The sequence below is a fragment of the Elgaria multicarinata genome, chromosome 7 (assembly GCF_023053635.1).
Source record: "Elgaria multicarinata webbii isolate HBS135686 ecotype San Diego chromosome 7, rElgMul1.1.pri, whole genome shotgun sequence".
NCBI lineage: Eukaryota > Metazoa > Chordata > Lepidosauria > Squamata > Anguidae > Elgaria > Elgaria multicarinata.
The window spans coordinates 29384642-29402409 of record NC_086177.1 but is presented as its reverse complement, the minus strand read 5'-3'; the positions used below and the strand labels follow the sequence as shown (position 1 = coordinate 29402409).

The window sequence follows — 17768 nt, the reverse complement described above, 5'->3', positions numbered from 1 at the left end:
ACTAATGCTCACTTTGGCAGTTCACCATACTCTAAATAAATCTTGTTGGTACAAAGCATTGTCTTTGGAGTAGGAGGCAGCAGGGAGCTATTGTTGCTGCTCTACTACTAGTGGGAAAATAACATCAGGTTTTGTCAGGCACTTTCCCTCAGTATTTTGTATAACACTGTATACAACACTATATACAACACTGTGAACTTTAAGAAGTTCAACCTAGTAACCTGTGGAAGGGCTGGCATCTTCAGCAGAATGGAGCAAGACATTTGAGTAAGTGACTGCCTCCTAGGTCATTAGTACATCATATACTCAGGTAAAGTTTTAGCAATATGTTCTAATCAGCCACCATAGGCATGCACAAGGGTTATGCCAGGTGTGCCCAGGCACACCTAATGTTTCAAACAATATGAGTCAAATTGAGGGGGTCATTGAGTAGGGATCCAGAGGGGGATCCAGACACAGGAAGAATGGTCCTCCAGTTCCTCTGCTGCTGCTGTCCCCGACAGTGTGCCATTGCTCCCAGCAGCAGGAGTGAAAAGAAATCACTCTGCTGGGAGCCTCTCTGCCAGGAGCCATGCTTCAATGAGGCCAGGAGGAAGGACCCCGAAGGCTAATATCGCCTTGTAAACCCCTCCTCCAGCCAGTGTCACCACACAGCCCCACCAATGCTGGGGCTTGAGGAGCGTCTCCCCATTCCTCCATCCCTCCCGTGGTCAGGCAAGCCAAACGTGGAGTAGGGCATCAGTGTCTACTGTGTTTAATAAATAAAAATAAAAACAATGTCCTTTATGACTGAACATTCAATAAATTAAAAAAGATCTCTGGGTGCAGACCCTAATGAAATGTGCTGCACACGTCTATATCAGCCAAACTAAAATTGGGTGCCTCATAATGGAATTAAGCGCATTAATAATTGGTACATATTTATTTATTATTACATTTTTATACTGCCCATTAGCTGAAGCTCTCTTGGCAGTGCACAATTAAAACCATAAAAGTTTAAATATTAAAGGAAAAGGCAATATAAAATCAGATGTTAAAATCGAGGGAAAGCCAGTGTGAAAAGGTATGTTTTCAAGAGGCGTTTAAAGGATGTTACATTTTCTGCTTCCTGAAATACATTCCAGGCAAAGATATGGTGGTCATCCGGGGATCTCCACCCATAAATACAGGAATTCCCAGAAAATTCTGGCCTGATTAGATTTGGATAAAGGACCTCTGATGTATCAAAAGAAGTATTCTTTCAGTATTCATTTGGCACAGGGCTTTATTTTGGCTTTATTTTGTCTAAATACTATAAAATCCCAGGCTCAACTGCCCAGTACTCCTGGCATCCTAAAGATTTGGTAATGTATGTTTCTGTTAGGTGGCAAGCTCAGTGCTTCTGGCTACGTTTGTTAGTTCTTACTCCCTTTCAAGTTACAGAATCTGCAAGAGAGCCTTCATCAATCCTTCTCTACCGAGCACCCATTTCTGGCTGCCTAAGTCCTCAGTTTGATGCAGTGACCCACATGGAGTCTTTTTCAAGGCTGCTTTTCCCCAGTAACAACAGGCATTTCCCTGCACCCCAGTAACCACACACATTTCCCTGCACCCCATAATCATCTCCAGGAAGGATCCAGCAGTATCCCTATAGAGGTATCTTTCAAGCCCTAACCTATCTTCTAGAGCTTATTTCCCTACAAGGTCCTCCAGCCTTGTAGCCTCCATCCTTGTACCCACTTTCTCTATAGACTGATTGTGTGAGTATGTGTAAGCATTCATTCTTCCTTTAAACCACTTTTGGGTGGACACTCTGCCACTTTAGTGCAGCCTTTTTCTGATGAGCCAGTGGAAAGGATCACAATAAATCTCCCTTTCTAAGCTCCTCCTTATTTCCTCTTCAGGCCCAATGTTATTTGTTGTTGCTGAAATCCTCTACAGGATCTGGGTAGGGATATCAGAGAAATGAAGTTTGCTCAGCTTTCATCAGCTTGGCTCTCAGGACTTCAGCTTCCTTACCCATAAGCTGGCTCAATTTGATGCAGATCAAGTCCGGAATCAGGCCAGCTCATAGATTTTCATTTCATCTTAAATTGTTTTACACAATTTACTTAATTTGCACAAATTGTGGCCATAATATGCTTAATTTCTGCAAATTATATGACTTCATATAGTGCATTTTACCAATTAGCTAATTCCCAACATAATCATTGTGTAAATGTCTTATTCTTGTGTATTATTAACCACCCCCCTTTGGAATTGACTTAATAAATCAGTCTGAATAAATCAGCTGCTACGACCAAATTAAAAGATCACGTAGACCCATGTATCTTGGAGTATTTGTATGCTCATGCACATATTCCTGGAGGAAATTTATTAACAAAGGTGAACACATGTCCACACAAACATCATTTGGGAGGGAAACATTTGTCCAAATTAAACAATATATGTAACAAATATTTAATAGTTGAATGCAAGTTCATAGCATCAAAAAATAGTTTTAAAATGAAGATGATCCTGCTAAGTTTCTAGACACATTTTGTTCAAATTTCAAATATCTGACAATTGCCCCCACCCCACTTATGGAATGATCTCCCCAATGAGGCCTGCTTGGTGCGAACACTGTCATCTTTTATGGCACCAGGTAGAAACTGCCCTCTTCTCCTATGTATTTGGCAGCATAAAATGAGTTTTAGTCACATTTTGGACTGTCTTTGGCTGATAGACTAAAAATGGTTTTTAACATATATTGTTTGTGTGTGCGTTATATGTTTTTACGCAAATGTTTTTTATATACTTTGTGTAATGTATTTTAATAGTTTTAAATTTCTGTGAACCACCCAGAGAACTTTGGCTATGGGACACTATAGAAATGTAATAAATGAAATGAAATTAATAGAAGCTATTAGGATCTTCATATGGTAAACTTTGTGTGGGGGGGAGGGGTTTCTGTGTCAATGGGACCTGCCATTCTATACAGTCCAAAATGAGGGCTTTATTCTCAAGTGTAAAGCAGTAGAGAAATGAGTACACGCCACCCGGTGGGGGGGGGGAGCAGGGAAAACATGCCCTAACATGAAGGAGCTCATTTGCATACAGTGTTGTGCATGCAACAGTCTCTTGCTGCAGAAGACATTGTTAGTGTTGGAGGTGGTTCCTGTTTTGGGCCTGCTGAATCAGCTCTCTTTTGCAGCGCACCCCAGTTCCTGGTTTGGGCCTACTGAATCAGTTCTCTTTGCAGCGCACCCCAGTTCCTGATGCTGCTGAATCAGCTCTCTTTTGCAGCGCACCCCAGTTCCTGGTTTGGGCCTACTGAATCAGTTCTCTTTGCAGCGCACCCCAGTTCCTGATGCTGCTGAATCAGCTCTCTTTTGCAGCGCACCCCAGTTCCTGGTTTGGGCCTACTGAATCAGTTCTCTTTGCAGCGCACCCCAGTTCCTGATGCTGCTGAATCAGTTCTCTTTGCAGCGCACCCCAGTTCCTGATGCTGCTGAATCAGTTCTCTTTGCAGCGCACCCCAGTTCCTGATGCTGCTGAATCAGTTCTCTTTGCAGCGCACCCCAGTTCCTGATGCTGCTGAATCAGTTCTCTTTGCAGCGCACCCCAGTTCCTGATGCTGCTGAATCAGTTCTCTTTGCAGCGCACCCCAGTTCTGGTTGCTGCCACCTACCATACCCCTTATTGCATGCCTGGAGGATCCCTATTCATTCACTGTCTCCTGGGCTTGTGAATAAGGCTAAAGGACACAGGCTTCCATCGGCCTACCTAGACCTTGGGAGGGAAATGTGTTAATCAAAAGGTTGTTTCCCATGTTCTGTTTTTGTTGCTTGTTGTCAAACTGAATAAATACCAGTACTTATACCTCAGGTGTGTGGGTGAGGTTGCTACTCAGACATCTCTAAATTGGTGTCCCAGGTTTCCTGGGTGGGGCCTTGAGCCTGAGCTAACCTTAAGAGAAAAACAAACAACCCCTAGACATAGAACCCGGCCCTGGGTACCGACCCAAGGGTTACACAAGTGTCTCAAATGTGCTGTAAATATTGTATTAGCTTAACACTGGTTTAACTATCATATCAGTACAAATACAGTTTGAGAGAGAGAAGTAAGAAAATTTCAAACTATGCAGCTCAACATAGTGCAACATGTTTCTTCAGAAATGCCTCATGTACTGAGTGAAAAGCAATCAGGAAAGTTAAGCTGATTGGAGAGATTTCAGTTGATTGTAAGTATTAGGACTGATTTTTTTACATTATTTAAGAACTGAATTGGTCTGTTGTGTTTGGCATTCTGCAGGTGTGGCGTGTATTCGTAATCTTTATTCTGGATTTGATATTTTGATTAAGAAATTGACTATCACTGTATTATTAATTGCTTTCACTTATATATTGAGTACAGAAAAAAACAATACAATGCCACTTTTAAATTGAGAACTATCAGGTTTTTTACGATGACAATGATTTAGAAAATGTATGCACTACAACATCTACTTCAAAACATACAACATCTGCTTCAAAACATTCTGGAGGACACATATTAATAGCTAAAGAACTCGGGGCAATTTTCCCATAGGGCTTCTCTCTACATTTACATGGGAGTACAAGGTATACTAAGGTGGTCAGAGACAAGTCATGGAAAAGTGTGAATTGTATTAGGTAAAGTATATTGGCAGGTAGATTTGTATGTAGTGTATACTTTCTGTGTCATGTTCATCTATTATTTATGCTCTGGGAGGAATGAGTGGAGGAAAGCATAGCTTTCTGGAAAGAATAAGAAAAAACATGCAGTAGTATTGCTTGACAGCCATAAAATTTCTTCACATACTTATCCGGGTAACCAGAGCTGCCAGTCCCCTGAGATAAGTTGAAAGCCTGCCAAAGAAGACCAGTTGGAAAGTTCAGCTGCTCTATCTTTGGATCATTAACATTATTTGTTAGGTCAAGCCACATCCCAGAACACCTATAGCTGAAAATTCAAGTATTTGTTCTAAAACTAGAAGTGGCATATTAAGTATACCCTGTAGATTTGGGGAATGTTCCCTGACATTGAAGAAGAATCACAGTTGTTTCATGTACAATTGTGAAGCATGGCTAGTTTGTTAAGAGATCCTCTTCTCCATGATAACATATAAAATACTAACAGCTACAGCTGAAGGGATCCCAACAAAATAATTGAACCAATTAAAATATTCTCTGTAAAGAGCTCACTGACCGCGTTGAACAATTCAAAATTTGTGCCCAAAAGGGTATTTATTAATGCATGACTAGTTTTAACAGAATATGGATGGGGATGCACATTCAAATGTGAATCCCACTGAAAGCAGTGAAGTGCAGAAAGATTATATTTACATTTGGACGAGCTCTCAGATCCACACTAGGCTTTGCAGATTTAAGCCCAATGTTCCTGATCTATCCTTTGCTACAACCACAGAGACCTGCTTACAAATGTGGCTCCATCCTTAGCTGGATCAAGGCATTGGGTTCTAGGGGAAAATGTGTGCAATGACTACTTGCAAATGAAAGGAAAAAAAGTAAGAAAGATGTCCTTTAGAACCTAATAGTTGTATTATTTAGACTAAACCATTGTTGGTTTTTAATAAAAGGGCAAAATCAATGCAAGCACAAACTCTGCTTTAGCTTTAAATTAGCAGTTATTTCAGTTTCACTGTGTATAAAAAAAGACAAAGAAACATTATTTACTCAGCTATAGCTGTAACCTTTAAAATAGTACAAATGTTGCTCCAGAAAATTCTGTTTTGTGTGGTATAAGAAAACAAGCCATTTGTTAAACACATTTGTTCTTGACACGTTTTAAAGATAATTCATTCTGGTTAATAATGAAATGGTTAATTTCCAAAACATGACAATAATTCTTCATTTCTCAAATGGGAAATTCAATTGGGAAACCTTATACTTGAAAGAAATTCTGAGTCTAACTATTCAATCATTCCAACTGAGTTCTAAGACCACCAGTGTTACAAGCCCACTTAGAAAACCATGAGAAAACCATGGGAGTAGCCTTGATAATAATACATATAGAGTTATTGAGGCACAGGAAATAAAACCAGATGGTTTTGCTGAAGAAAGCATTTTTACTTTTGCTTTATAACTCTCCCCACCCCCAATTACCCCACAAATAGGCCAATCATAAAAAAAAGCAGAGATACTGAAACAGATCTACATAAGTCGAAATATTTGGTTTTGTTTTAAATACCATTATTCACATTTGGGAGGGTTTCTGCAGAAAGGCAACATGGGTACAGTAGCTATGAAACAGATGAGTATAATTTTCTTGAAGAAAAGGCCATTAGCAACACTTTCTTGTAGACACAACTGCAGTGCTTTGTAAATGAATGCCATATGACTTGTGTTAGACGGAGCTTCTACATATTATCATTAAAACCACTTTCTTGCCTCAATTATGCACTTTCAAATACAGAACCCATTCATGTCTAAAGTAACTATGGCCTACATTCTTCTTTACTTCTCTTATTGCCAATCACTCACACATATCCTGCATACAAGAGAGTGGCTCCAACAAGCAACGCATATATTTTACGTTCTGATGAGAGAGAGAAAAAGGCTGAACCCTTGCCCTGCAAATCTTTTGCATTCCCTCATATGAAAGAACCTTCCCTTCTTCTCAGGTGGCACAGAGCCAGAAGTCACATAAGTGGTTACAGTTATGTGAATATGAATGATACAGCTACATTCTACAATAAAATAACTTGGTAGGAGCTTGATTCAAATTGTATATTAGAGTTCTAGTTTCCTAGAAAGTTGCTGGCACTTAAACTGGGAATCTTTTGGTTTGTATGTCATGCTCCACCCAGTTCCAGCTGTACCTGTCTGGTTTTCTACCTTCCTGCATCTGCTGCCAACCTTCCTATTTTCTTTCCTGTCCATCATCTCCATGCATCCTGCACCCTTAGTTAGATAACTCAGTTTTAATCTGACCAATGAACTACAACTTCAGAGTGTCCCCTCTGCATGGCACTTTGAACCTTTGGTCAATGGCACTTTGATATTCTGGAGAACTTCAGCTCTTGGTCTTGCAGGTACCCAGCCTATATTTGCTTTGTATGAATGGTCCAGCACTGACTTCAGAATGCCAGGCAAAAGCTGAGAAATGGCTTTATTTTAAAAACTGGCATTATCATCTGCTTGGTTTTTGCAGTACTTCACTCTCTATGCACTTTCTTCAAGTTTTCTTCAAAAAGATTATCCAAGTACCTAAGCCTATTGATCTGTTCTATTACATGTACACCATATTATGTGTATTTAGAAGAGTGACAGCAAAATATCATTATTTTAGATTTTGAATAATTTATCCTATTTTTTTACTCCTTATAGAATATTACAAACTGTTTAGGATGTTTCTTCAAGCCGAGGTGAATTAGATACCAATATTAGACCATCAGCATACATTACGATTTGAATTGTCCTGCCATTTTGAAAATTTGGACTATGTAATTTATATGGATATTGAACACGGTAGGAGCGAACTGGTAGCTCTCTTTAATTGGTTCAGTTAAAGATCTTTCTGTGCCATCCCTCTCTCTTATATAAGTATATAGTTTTTGGGTCAACACTAGCAGTGTTTGTTCTAGGTTTCTTTCTTTCAATTTGGTCCAAAGTTGGCCTCTATCTAGAATATAAAATGCTACTGATAGATCTCAACTTAGGACTTTCCTGCCCCTTTTTCCCTACTGTAGCTCCTACACCCACCGAGAAACCATTCCTGAAGGTTGGGAGACCATCTAGAATTGCAGAGGTTGTAGGGAGGGGCGTAAGAGAAGGTGGAAATGGTCATAAATAGGGTGGAAATGCCATATAAAAAGCAGACACTCTTCTTCTGTAGGCTGTCTTTACAGGATTTCCATGGATTCTCCCATCCTGCTACAGCCTCCCAGGTGACACCCCATGCCATTCTAACAGGTCCCTACATCACAGGCTTTATAGAGTGACTAGGTAGGTACAGCAAGAAAGAAGAGGAACAAAAGCTCAGTTAACAGAATTCCACTTGGATCTGAGCCAATAATCGGAAAAGTTTCAAATATGGGAAGTTATAGAAAAAGAATAAAGCTCTGATTAATGAGTTTAATCAGTTAGAGGAATGATTTGGGAGGGCTTGCAAATGGTATATATCACTGGTTCCCAATTAGCTAACTACTGCACACCCCTTGTTTTTCAAATGCCAAGCCATGGACCCCCTCCTTTTGAAAAAATTGTTATCTCTATGGTAGTTACCTGTGCAAAGCAATTTTTTGGAGAAAATAAGGGGTAGCCCCTAATAAGCAAAAGATTTTAGGTATACAAAAAAACAGACCATAAAATTTGTGATATTTGTGATATTACCACACAAAAATGACAATGATTTAGTTAGGAATATAAAGACGAATTTAATTTTACTAATGTCTAGTTTACAATTGAACAAATTATGACATGTCTAGGAGCTACTAAACCTAAATGTGACTGGGAGAAATCATGCCTCTTTTTGTCCAGAACAATCCCTTCCACATCCGGTTCCGTATTTCCTACTTTTAATCTCAAATCTGGATCAACATTGAGCCAATTTCTATGCTTGTTCTTCATATAACAAAATGTCAAAAATGTTTGTTCACAAAGATATGTGGAACAAAAGGGAACTAGATGTTTCAAAGGTTTTTCACCTAACTTCTTATAATCAGGAAAAACCTTCACCAATAATTCATCCAGTCTATATTCTTTGAAAAATGATTTCAATGAACCATCACAAGTCACCTAAACAAGTGCATTTTGCTCTTCCGCAGATAGAGTTGTTAGTTGTACATCACCACATTCAAAAGGATTCCTTATCCATGAGTTTTCAGGATTAGGTGTAGGGAAGTAATCTCTGAAGCTAGTCGCTAAATCACGCAGGTGCTCAGTGATGTTATATTTTACTTCTGGTAGGAATTCGTCATCAGTGGACTCCAGAAATGAATGGTGAATATGTGAATGGTGCCACGGACCCCCTGGGTGGGTTACACGGACCCCCTGGGGTCCACGGACCACCAATTGGGAACCACTGGTGTGTGTGTGTGTGTGTGTATAATCATTTTGGCATTTTACTATAAAAATGTATGTTATCTTTTATTTTTTATATGCCAACTTCTCATACTTCCTCCACTATTATATACATATATTTATTCAGATTTTTTCTTCCATGGATGTAGACAGAGCTGTAACCATGGAGGAGGAGATCCGATCATGGATCTTCCTCACCTACCCCCCTCACAGAAAGCTTTTCTTATGAGGCTGAAGCTGTGACCTCACAAAAGAAGCCAGAGAGGAGAAAAGGGTGAATGTGGGTGGGCATGGAACAGGAGAAGCCAGGATCTGCAGGATCCTCAAGCCTCTCAATCACCTGTTTTGCCCACCAAGACATAAAACAGCTAGATGAGCTGAGAACAACTTGGAACTAGGTAAGCTTAGGGTTCATCTCACTCCTTACCTGGTCTTTGTGATCCTCAGAAGGATCCCTAACCCTAACCCCTGAGTTTAGCCTCAGGAATACTTGCACTAGAGCATTCATTGTTGCAGCACCTGCCCCCAGAATATGTTCCTCATTGACATTAGATAGGCATCTACAGTTTTGATTTTTAGAGGCCTGCTTAAGACCTATCTCTTTATGAAGACTTCCCCAGAGGTATAACACAGCCAGTACAGTTATAGTTTTATTGTTAAGCACTAATTAATCTTGAGTTTACCAATGCCTGGCCCTGAACAACTGTGGTCAAATTATCACAGGCCAAGAATGGCCATGGTGACATACCAGCTAAAGCTGGTAAAAAACTGGTCATGAACATAGACATAACGAACAACCAACATTTAAATAATTATTTAACCTTTAAACACGAATTTCTCTATTTTGTTTTCTTATAACTTTTAAAAATGTTAGAAGTGGATAGTTCTGTGATCAAAGTAATCAGATTACAATATAAAAACAATATGACCTTATCTGGATGTAGTTCTAAAACACAGTGTTACATGGGTGAGCCTAATTATTCCCTCCTCTCTCCTAAACTGATGCAGCTGCGAGATTGGAAGCACCCATTTCTGTTTTCAACTAACCACAGTTGTTTCATCTGAATCAGAACTGGTACTAGTTTTAACTTTATTGTAAATCATGATCTGAAGTTCATATGTAACAAACTATGTTTAGCAAAAAATGGAACAGAATGCTTCTGATTTCATGGCCACGCTGGAGGAGGAGAAGAGAGCACACAAGCCTGAGGCTTCTTCATGTAGCACCGAACCACAGTTTAGTGTTACATCCAGATGCAACCACTATATTATGGATTTTAATTAATAGCAATGAGGGCTATAGGAAGAATGGGCAAGAGGATAAATCAACATAGGAGAATACAAGAAGCTAGGATTTGATAATAATAATAAAAGAGGAAAACTAGAAAAAAATGCTTGTGATCTAATTTGTCAAGACAAAATGGGTATGTTTCCCTCAGAGTAATTATACTGAAGAGCCAATGGATCAAATGTTTTCATACATGGCCAAAAAGTTAACATACAATATTTCAAAATTGTGAGGAAATGCAACAAAAGGTGACATGATTACTGAATGGGAATGTAGTAGATACTCAGGTTCTACTTTGCCTCAGTATCCTCTCTCTTGCTTACATACACACGCACACAATAGACCATGACCATATAAGCCAAAACCATGTAGATATTCTGGCATTTAAGTATGATGTGAACCAATCCTAATGTTTTCCCCACATTAACTTTTTAATAAGGCTGCATATTTACAAACTATCTCATTACAACTTTAAAATTAAAAATGTCTTCAATTCTATCCATTCATAATTTTGAAATTATTGCTGAGTATTCAGTTGCTGAGAAGTAAAATGCTGGTAATGGATTGATAAGTACTTTGTCACTGCACCAGGTTAAATGTTTGTGGGAATGTATATTAATTTGAAATAGGGCTCTCTTGGGTGTGTGTGAAGATATTTGTAACATGTCTTGGTATTTTTTTACATTGTATAGGAATGAATCATTGACTGCTAAGTGCTTACTGTTGTACTAGTATTAGAACGCATCTACCAGATGGTTTATTGTACTATATCAAATAAAAAAGAATAAATTATCTTCAGAGAACAAAACAAGACACAGAAGATTCATATATCAACACTGCTGATATACTACTTATTCCCTCACCCCCACCCACAGAGGTACTGACTGCTATCCAAAACATAATCTAAATACACTTTCATGCAGCCATGATGTATACCTGTTTGTACCACATTTAATAATATCAAAATATTTTGTAATGTATAACTGTTTCTCTGAATTATAAATTACTTCTAACAAATGGATTTACTGATCAATGCTGCTCATTCAGATCAATCACTTCTACTTGTGTTTTTAAGGTTCATATATCTTCTTGGGATTTTCCTGCTGTGAAAATGCTTAGGGCCCACGTCCAAAGTGGAAGGGACAACCATTTTCTTTCCTCTTCATCTAATACTTTTGCTGCATTTACACACTTCCCTCCATTTACTTTCCATTCAGTTTTCATTCCATACTGGGTGGAGAAGAAATTATTTCTCTTTCTCTTAGCCTACTAGAGAAGGAAAGAGAGAGATTTGCTATGGCAGGAACAGACCAGTCTGTTTCTCTACTAGCAGCTCAGCAGCTTACTTCTATTGTGATTGGGGAAGGAAAGTCTTCTCTTTCTCTCTGACCAAGCATAGAAGGAAGATCAGCAGGAAGGGAGGGAATTTTGGAGTGTGGGGAGTTTAGACATTCTCAGTGTGGCATTGAAGGTCTCCAAGGGCCACACATAGCCTGTCAGCCACAGGTTGTCCATTTATTAACTGGCACTGTCTCCTCTTTTTTACTCTCTCTCTCTCTCTCTCTCTCTCTCTCTCTCTCTCTCTCTCTCTCTCTCTCTCTCTCACACACACACACACACACACACACACACACACACACACACACTATGCTCTTGTGATTGCTAGGTTGAAGAACACTGCACTACTTAAAGCACTGTACAGATATATGTCATATTTGGCATATTAATCAAGCCCAGCCAAAAAATTCTGCAGCTCTGCTGTGTACCATAAGAACATAAGAAGTGCCATGCTGGATTAGACCAAGGGTCCATCTAGTCCAGCACTCTGTTCACACAGTTGCCAACCAGTTGTCGACCAGGGACCCACAAGCAGGACATGGGTGCAACAGCACCCTCCCGCCCATGTTCTCCAGCAACTGATGTATAAAGGCTTACTACCTATACACAATATTTAAATACAATATTTAAATATAAATAGGATACTGAAAGTGCTTCTATACTACCAAAAAGATTCTAGGAAGTTTCTAAAACATTTTTAAAAGTATCTACATTTGTTTCACTCTGGTATGTATACTACAATGCTATGTTTTGCTGTTTAGCTTTCCAGTCTATTACATTCTGGAACAGTTGTTTATTTCTATTTTAAGGTTATTGTCTTTTACAGTAAGGAATTAGCTGCATTTCTCATATTCACAATCTCAAAGAATTAACAAGGGCCCTATTAAGCAGAAGAGTTAGTCTCAGGGAAGATATTCAAAATGACCTCTAGCAAAGATTAAAATTGTTTCAAAACAATTTTGGAACAGCCCAAAAACATGTGAAAGATCTGGAATGTTACTTACATCACCAACATGTGTTCTTGGTGGAGACCCCAGCTGAGTACATTCTATCTGGTGGCCAGCACATTTGGAAACTAACTGGTATCACTAAATATAATACATTTTTTATTTCCAGTCCAACTAATATTTGCACAAAAAGGCAGGCCAGGTGGTACTGACACTCAGAGACAACATTTTTGGTTGAAAAGTACCCCAGTAAACTCTATATTACAGAGTAGGTTGGGCTATGGAGAATAGGCTCATGGTATATTTTCTTGCACTAGTTTGTTATTTTAAATTTGTTATGCTTCATCTGTATCATTTAATTTAAAGTGGAGCATTTCTGCCAGTCATTCAATTGGTTTTGAAAATTCTACTTTAAATAGAAAGATAAAGGACCAATTTACACTGCCAGATTTCTTTAGATGATAATATATGCAAATACCAATCAAATGGAGAAAAGATAGGCTGCACACATGGTGAGTTGGAAACTGCTTTTTCCAGCAGCCATAATCACAGAAAATGCAGTTACTTTCCTTTTTGTACAATCTGGTCCATAATAGACTCTTTCTGAATGGTCATATGACTGCATATTACTACATGGAGGAAATATAGAATGTCAAAAACAGAGGCAGAAAGTTGTGAAAATATGACAGCAACTATGTCAGAAACAATGGCAACAATGCTTTTTTTAAAGCTCTTATTTGTGGGGAAAAATTCATAAGGTGTTTGCATAAATTACATAATGCTAATTACAGAATTCCCTAAACTGCTTTATCTTGAAGTAATATTTAAATTAGCATTATTACAACTATTTGCAAATTAGAACCAAAATTACTTTCCATAGTTGACATGGGCATTGCTTTTTCTCATCACCGTAAGATGACAACATGTCACAGTAAGATGTTGGAAGGTCTCATTGCACTTGAAATAACTGATCTCTACATTTCACATCAAAGAACACAGAAACAATATTGGAATGCTTAATGCATTCTGGTTTCCTGAGGAATTTAGCAAGGAACATAAACCTGAAGATCTACTGTCTATGTTCAGGTTATACATGATGTAGCCTCCTAAATATTACCTCTCTAGATAAACTGAGAGAATTTCTAAGTTTGGAGGCATCCGTGCAGGTCATACATTTCCTCTGAAGCTGTGACAATAAGACACACAAAGGCATTTCACCAATAGCATACCTCAACATAGTCCTTGGCATGACCCCAGTCTCTCTTGGCATCTAGATTTCCCAAACTGAAATATTCCAGTTGCCCCAGGTGGATCTTAGCAACAGAACGGCTAATTTTTCGAGTTACAAAGTTAGCCCCTAAAACAAAGAGAAAGATAGCATAAGGGGATTAGAAACTGTCTGGTAGCTGTCTGGTACCTGATCCTAAGAAATACAGCTTATGGTAATTTCTTTCAGCCTTCCCTCCTCCTTGTATTAATCACATAAATTCTGTCATCATTTATCACTTTTGCAAGTTAAGGAGTGCCAACATACATGTCACATTAGCTATAGTTTTCAGCAAATATCTTTCTTTGAAACCCTAAGCATCCCTAAACTGAAGCTTCAATATTCAATTTAGGTACAAGGCCAAGAAAAATAAACTCAAGTTTAAATTTCTGAAAACAAAATATAAAAACAAGATGACAAACCAAACACTGAAGAACAAACAAAGTAAAATGTGAATTCGCATGCTAAAAGTTTTGGCAACAAAAACAAGAGCTAACTTGCCTGTAAATTACTCCAACATTAAAATTATTCCACTGGCTGCCAATTAGTTTCCAGGCTAAGTACAAAGTGTTGGTCATTACCTTTAAACCCCTACATGGTTTGGGTCCAGGTTACCTGTGGGATTGCCTTCTCCCGTACAATCCACCCCGCACACTCAGGTCCTCTGGGGAGAATTTACTCGTTAGCCAAAACTAGGCTGACAAATGTTACCCAGAGGACCTATTCTTCTGACACCCCCAGACGGCGGAATGGCCTGCTGGAGGAGATTCAACAACTTAACCTCTCTCCGAGTTTAAGACAGCTATAAAGACTTCTGGCAGGCCTACCCAGATGAATTTTAAACCAAGAATTGTAAGATGTCTTGATTGTTTTTTGATATTGTATTGGTTTTATATGCTTTTTAAATAATTTTATGTATTTGATTTATATTGCTTTGTTGTACTATTGTTGATCCCCGCCTTGATCCAAAAGGAGAGGCGGGTAAGAAATATTATTATTATTATTATTATTATTATTATTATTATTATTATTATTATTTCTTCTCTGAGTGGTCATCTGTGGAATAACACATGTGAGAGCACAGAGCCTTCTAGAATACTCAACAGTACAGGAACAAGGCACACTTTTTTTCATTCAGCTGAAGCTCAAGCAGACTGATATGAAGAAGCAACTGCTGAGCAATTGAGAGTGCAGCAAAGGATAGTTTTTAGAAGAAGTGGTAATTAAACTGCTCCTGAAAAACCCCTAACCTATATCCTGAAGATCTGAATAACTATAAGCCAGGTGCTAAGATCCTAGTAAAGGTGTTCAAGGACATGGTTGTCAAGTAATTCCAATCAATCTTGGATGAAACTAATTTTCTAGATCTTTTTCAATCCTGGTTCAGGCTTGGTTTCAGAATTTAAAGCATCTTGATCGCCATGTGAGATGTCCTCTGTTGTGAAAAAGACAACAGGAGTGTGATCCCGTTAATTTTCTCAGATCCCTCAATGGCCTTCAGTATCATTAACTTCCTTCTGGATAGGCTGGGATTTGGAGGCACTGTTTTGCAGAAGTTCTGCTCCTCCTTTGATAGTGGATTTCAGAAGGTGGTGCAGGAAGATTTATGCTTAATGCCTTGGAAATTGTGTTATGGGGTTCCATAGGGTTCCATCTCTTTCCCTCTTGCTGTTTAATGTCTAGATGACATCTCTGGGAGAGATCTTCTGGAAATTTGTCCTGAGATGTCATTAATATGATGATGACACCAGTTATTTCTCTCTCTCTCTCTCTCTTCTGGATTTAATGAAAAAGAGAGTTAGGCAGTGATGTTGGTTTTCCAGAAATTTTTAAATAGAAAAAAATCCCAGAAATTCAGAGTGCAAATTAGGGCCATTTGCACAGGAAAATATTCTGAACATCACAAAATGTTCTGATGCCCTTGAGAAATCTAATTTTGTATTTTATTTTACTTGTATTTAGTAAATAACAAAGCTGGGGGGGGGGGGAAACCATGTTAATATTTACCCTATACAACAAAGATTTGACCTGAAATGTTTGAGGGGGGAAAGTAAAGTAGACTTAATGTAATCTAAAAGTTATGTTATTTTGACATTTTATTAGAATAGTTGGAAAATATTAAAGACAATAGCATGTTTTTCCCTTACATTATTTACATTTAAGGGGGAAAAACAAGAGTGCTGAAAATTTCATATACTTGCCAGGGATAATCTCCTAAGAAACATGAGTTACAACTTTGAAACTGCCAAGCTTGTTTAATATTTTATTTGCAATTGGTTAAATATTCATTTTTACTAATAAACTTATTATGAAATGAAACATTTTCTGCAGAAAAATAAAGCACTGGAAAAATTTCCAGCCCATATCACTGCAGAGAGGCAATAGCAGGCTTTCTGAATCAGTGCTTGGTTGCAGTAATGGACTGGATGAAGGTCAATAAACTGAGACTCAATCTAGACAAGATGGAGGTACCTCAGTGTCTAGACTGCTTTTTATCAGCTTCAGTTGATAAACTCATAACATGTTTTCTGGGGAAAACTGCTGCACCAAATTATACTATTGGTGTATTGCTAGAGGTTACTTATGCTAGTATTACGTTAATAGTGTATGCAGTAAGTGTAAATAATTTTCTAATTGATTCAAGAATTTTATTATAAACTTTCCTGAAAATTATAAATGTCGGCTTTTAGGTCTTGCATTAGCATTCTTGTCATTCTGGAACTTGTAAATCGAGTTGCAAGAGCATACATGCTTTCAGCAACTGTTCCCCCCTCCAAAGAAAGTAAAAATATACAACCTTGGGTATCAGACTGCAAGAACCCATCATGTGAACCTAATAGCTTTCAGCACCTATACGTTATATCAGCAATGAGTTCTGTAATCATCATGTGGATTGCAGTGAGTTTTAGTTCCTTGACCTACTAGGCTGAATCACGAGAATTTCCATTCTGCAATGATTATTTCTTGAGGGAACATTAAAAATTTGGGAGAATAGTTCACAGCTTTCAATTCAACACACTACTAAAGAGCTGCAAATTGTATACAGGAGGTGGATTTATTTAAGGCCATTTAAACACATCAAAATACATCATTTTGATGTATTTAAAGAGCCTTATACTATAAATGTCTTCCCACCTTCTAGTTCCAACAATGTAATTAAGGAATAATAAGGATTTAAATTAAATAAATAAATAAAAATAGTAAAAGAAAATTTGTTTTGCATTTTCTCCAATTATGCCATAATAATTGGCGTTCTAGAAAACAACTTCCAGAGAACTCATCTTCTGGAATGCCAATTCTTATGGCATAATCCACACAAAAATATCCCTTAGACTTGCAGATAGTGAACTCCTAGTGCTACCAATCAAAAGGTGTGTAAAAAAAAAAAAAAAAAAAAAAAGACAGAAGCAGTGGGAAAAGACAGGAAAGCTACAAAATGAATGTAACATTGTCTTGATTTTGAGGCACATGGGAGGAGTAAAAGATGGAAATATCACTGAGAGGAATAAATAAACCCACTAAAATGATTTAAGCTAATTATTACTAACTTAAGTTCCATTCATTTGAATGGGTCTACATTATGTCTAACAATAGACTCTACCCTCAGGGTGCTTAGTTGGTTTTGAAATAAAAGAATAATTCTTTATTTTGCAATTATCCTCACTCAAATCTAAGCCTTGGGAACGACATATGTTTTAATCTGCTACCTCACTGATTGTGGTAATCTTTGTCAGCTGCTGGGCTGAAGTTTTCTTCAGGCAGTATTAAGCAAGACAAGGGCCTAATCTACACCAAGCAGGATATTGCACTATGAAAGTGGTATAGAAAAAGCAGGAGCCACACTGCTGCTTTATGGCAGTATTGAAGTACACTGACAACTGTTGGGGCCCATTGACACATACCAT

At 38.1% G+C, this 17768-nt stretch overlaps 1 protein-coding gene across 1 annotated transcript in view; it reads right to left on the bottom strand.

The window, feature by feature from the left end:
• The window catches only part of GMDS (GDP-mannose 4,6-dehydratase), a 352937-nt gene that overhangs the window by 219531 nt on the left and 115638 nt on the right, over positions 1 to 17768 (bottom strand). The window contains exon 7 of the mRNA XM_063130302.1: positions 13826 to 13953. Within this exon, the coding sequence (XP_062986372.1) occupies positions 13826 to 13953 (128 nt within the window). The remainder of the gene's footprint in view (positions 1 to 13825; positions 13954 to 17768) is intronic.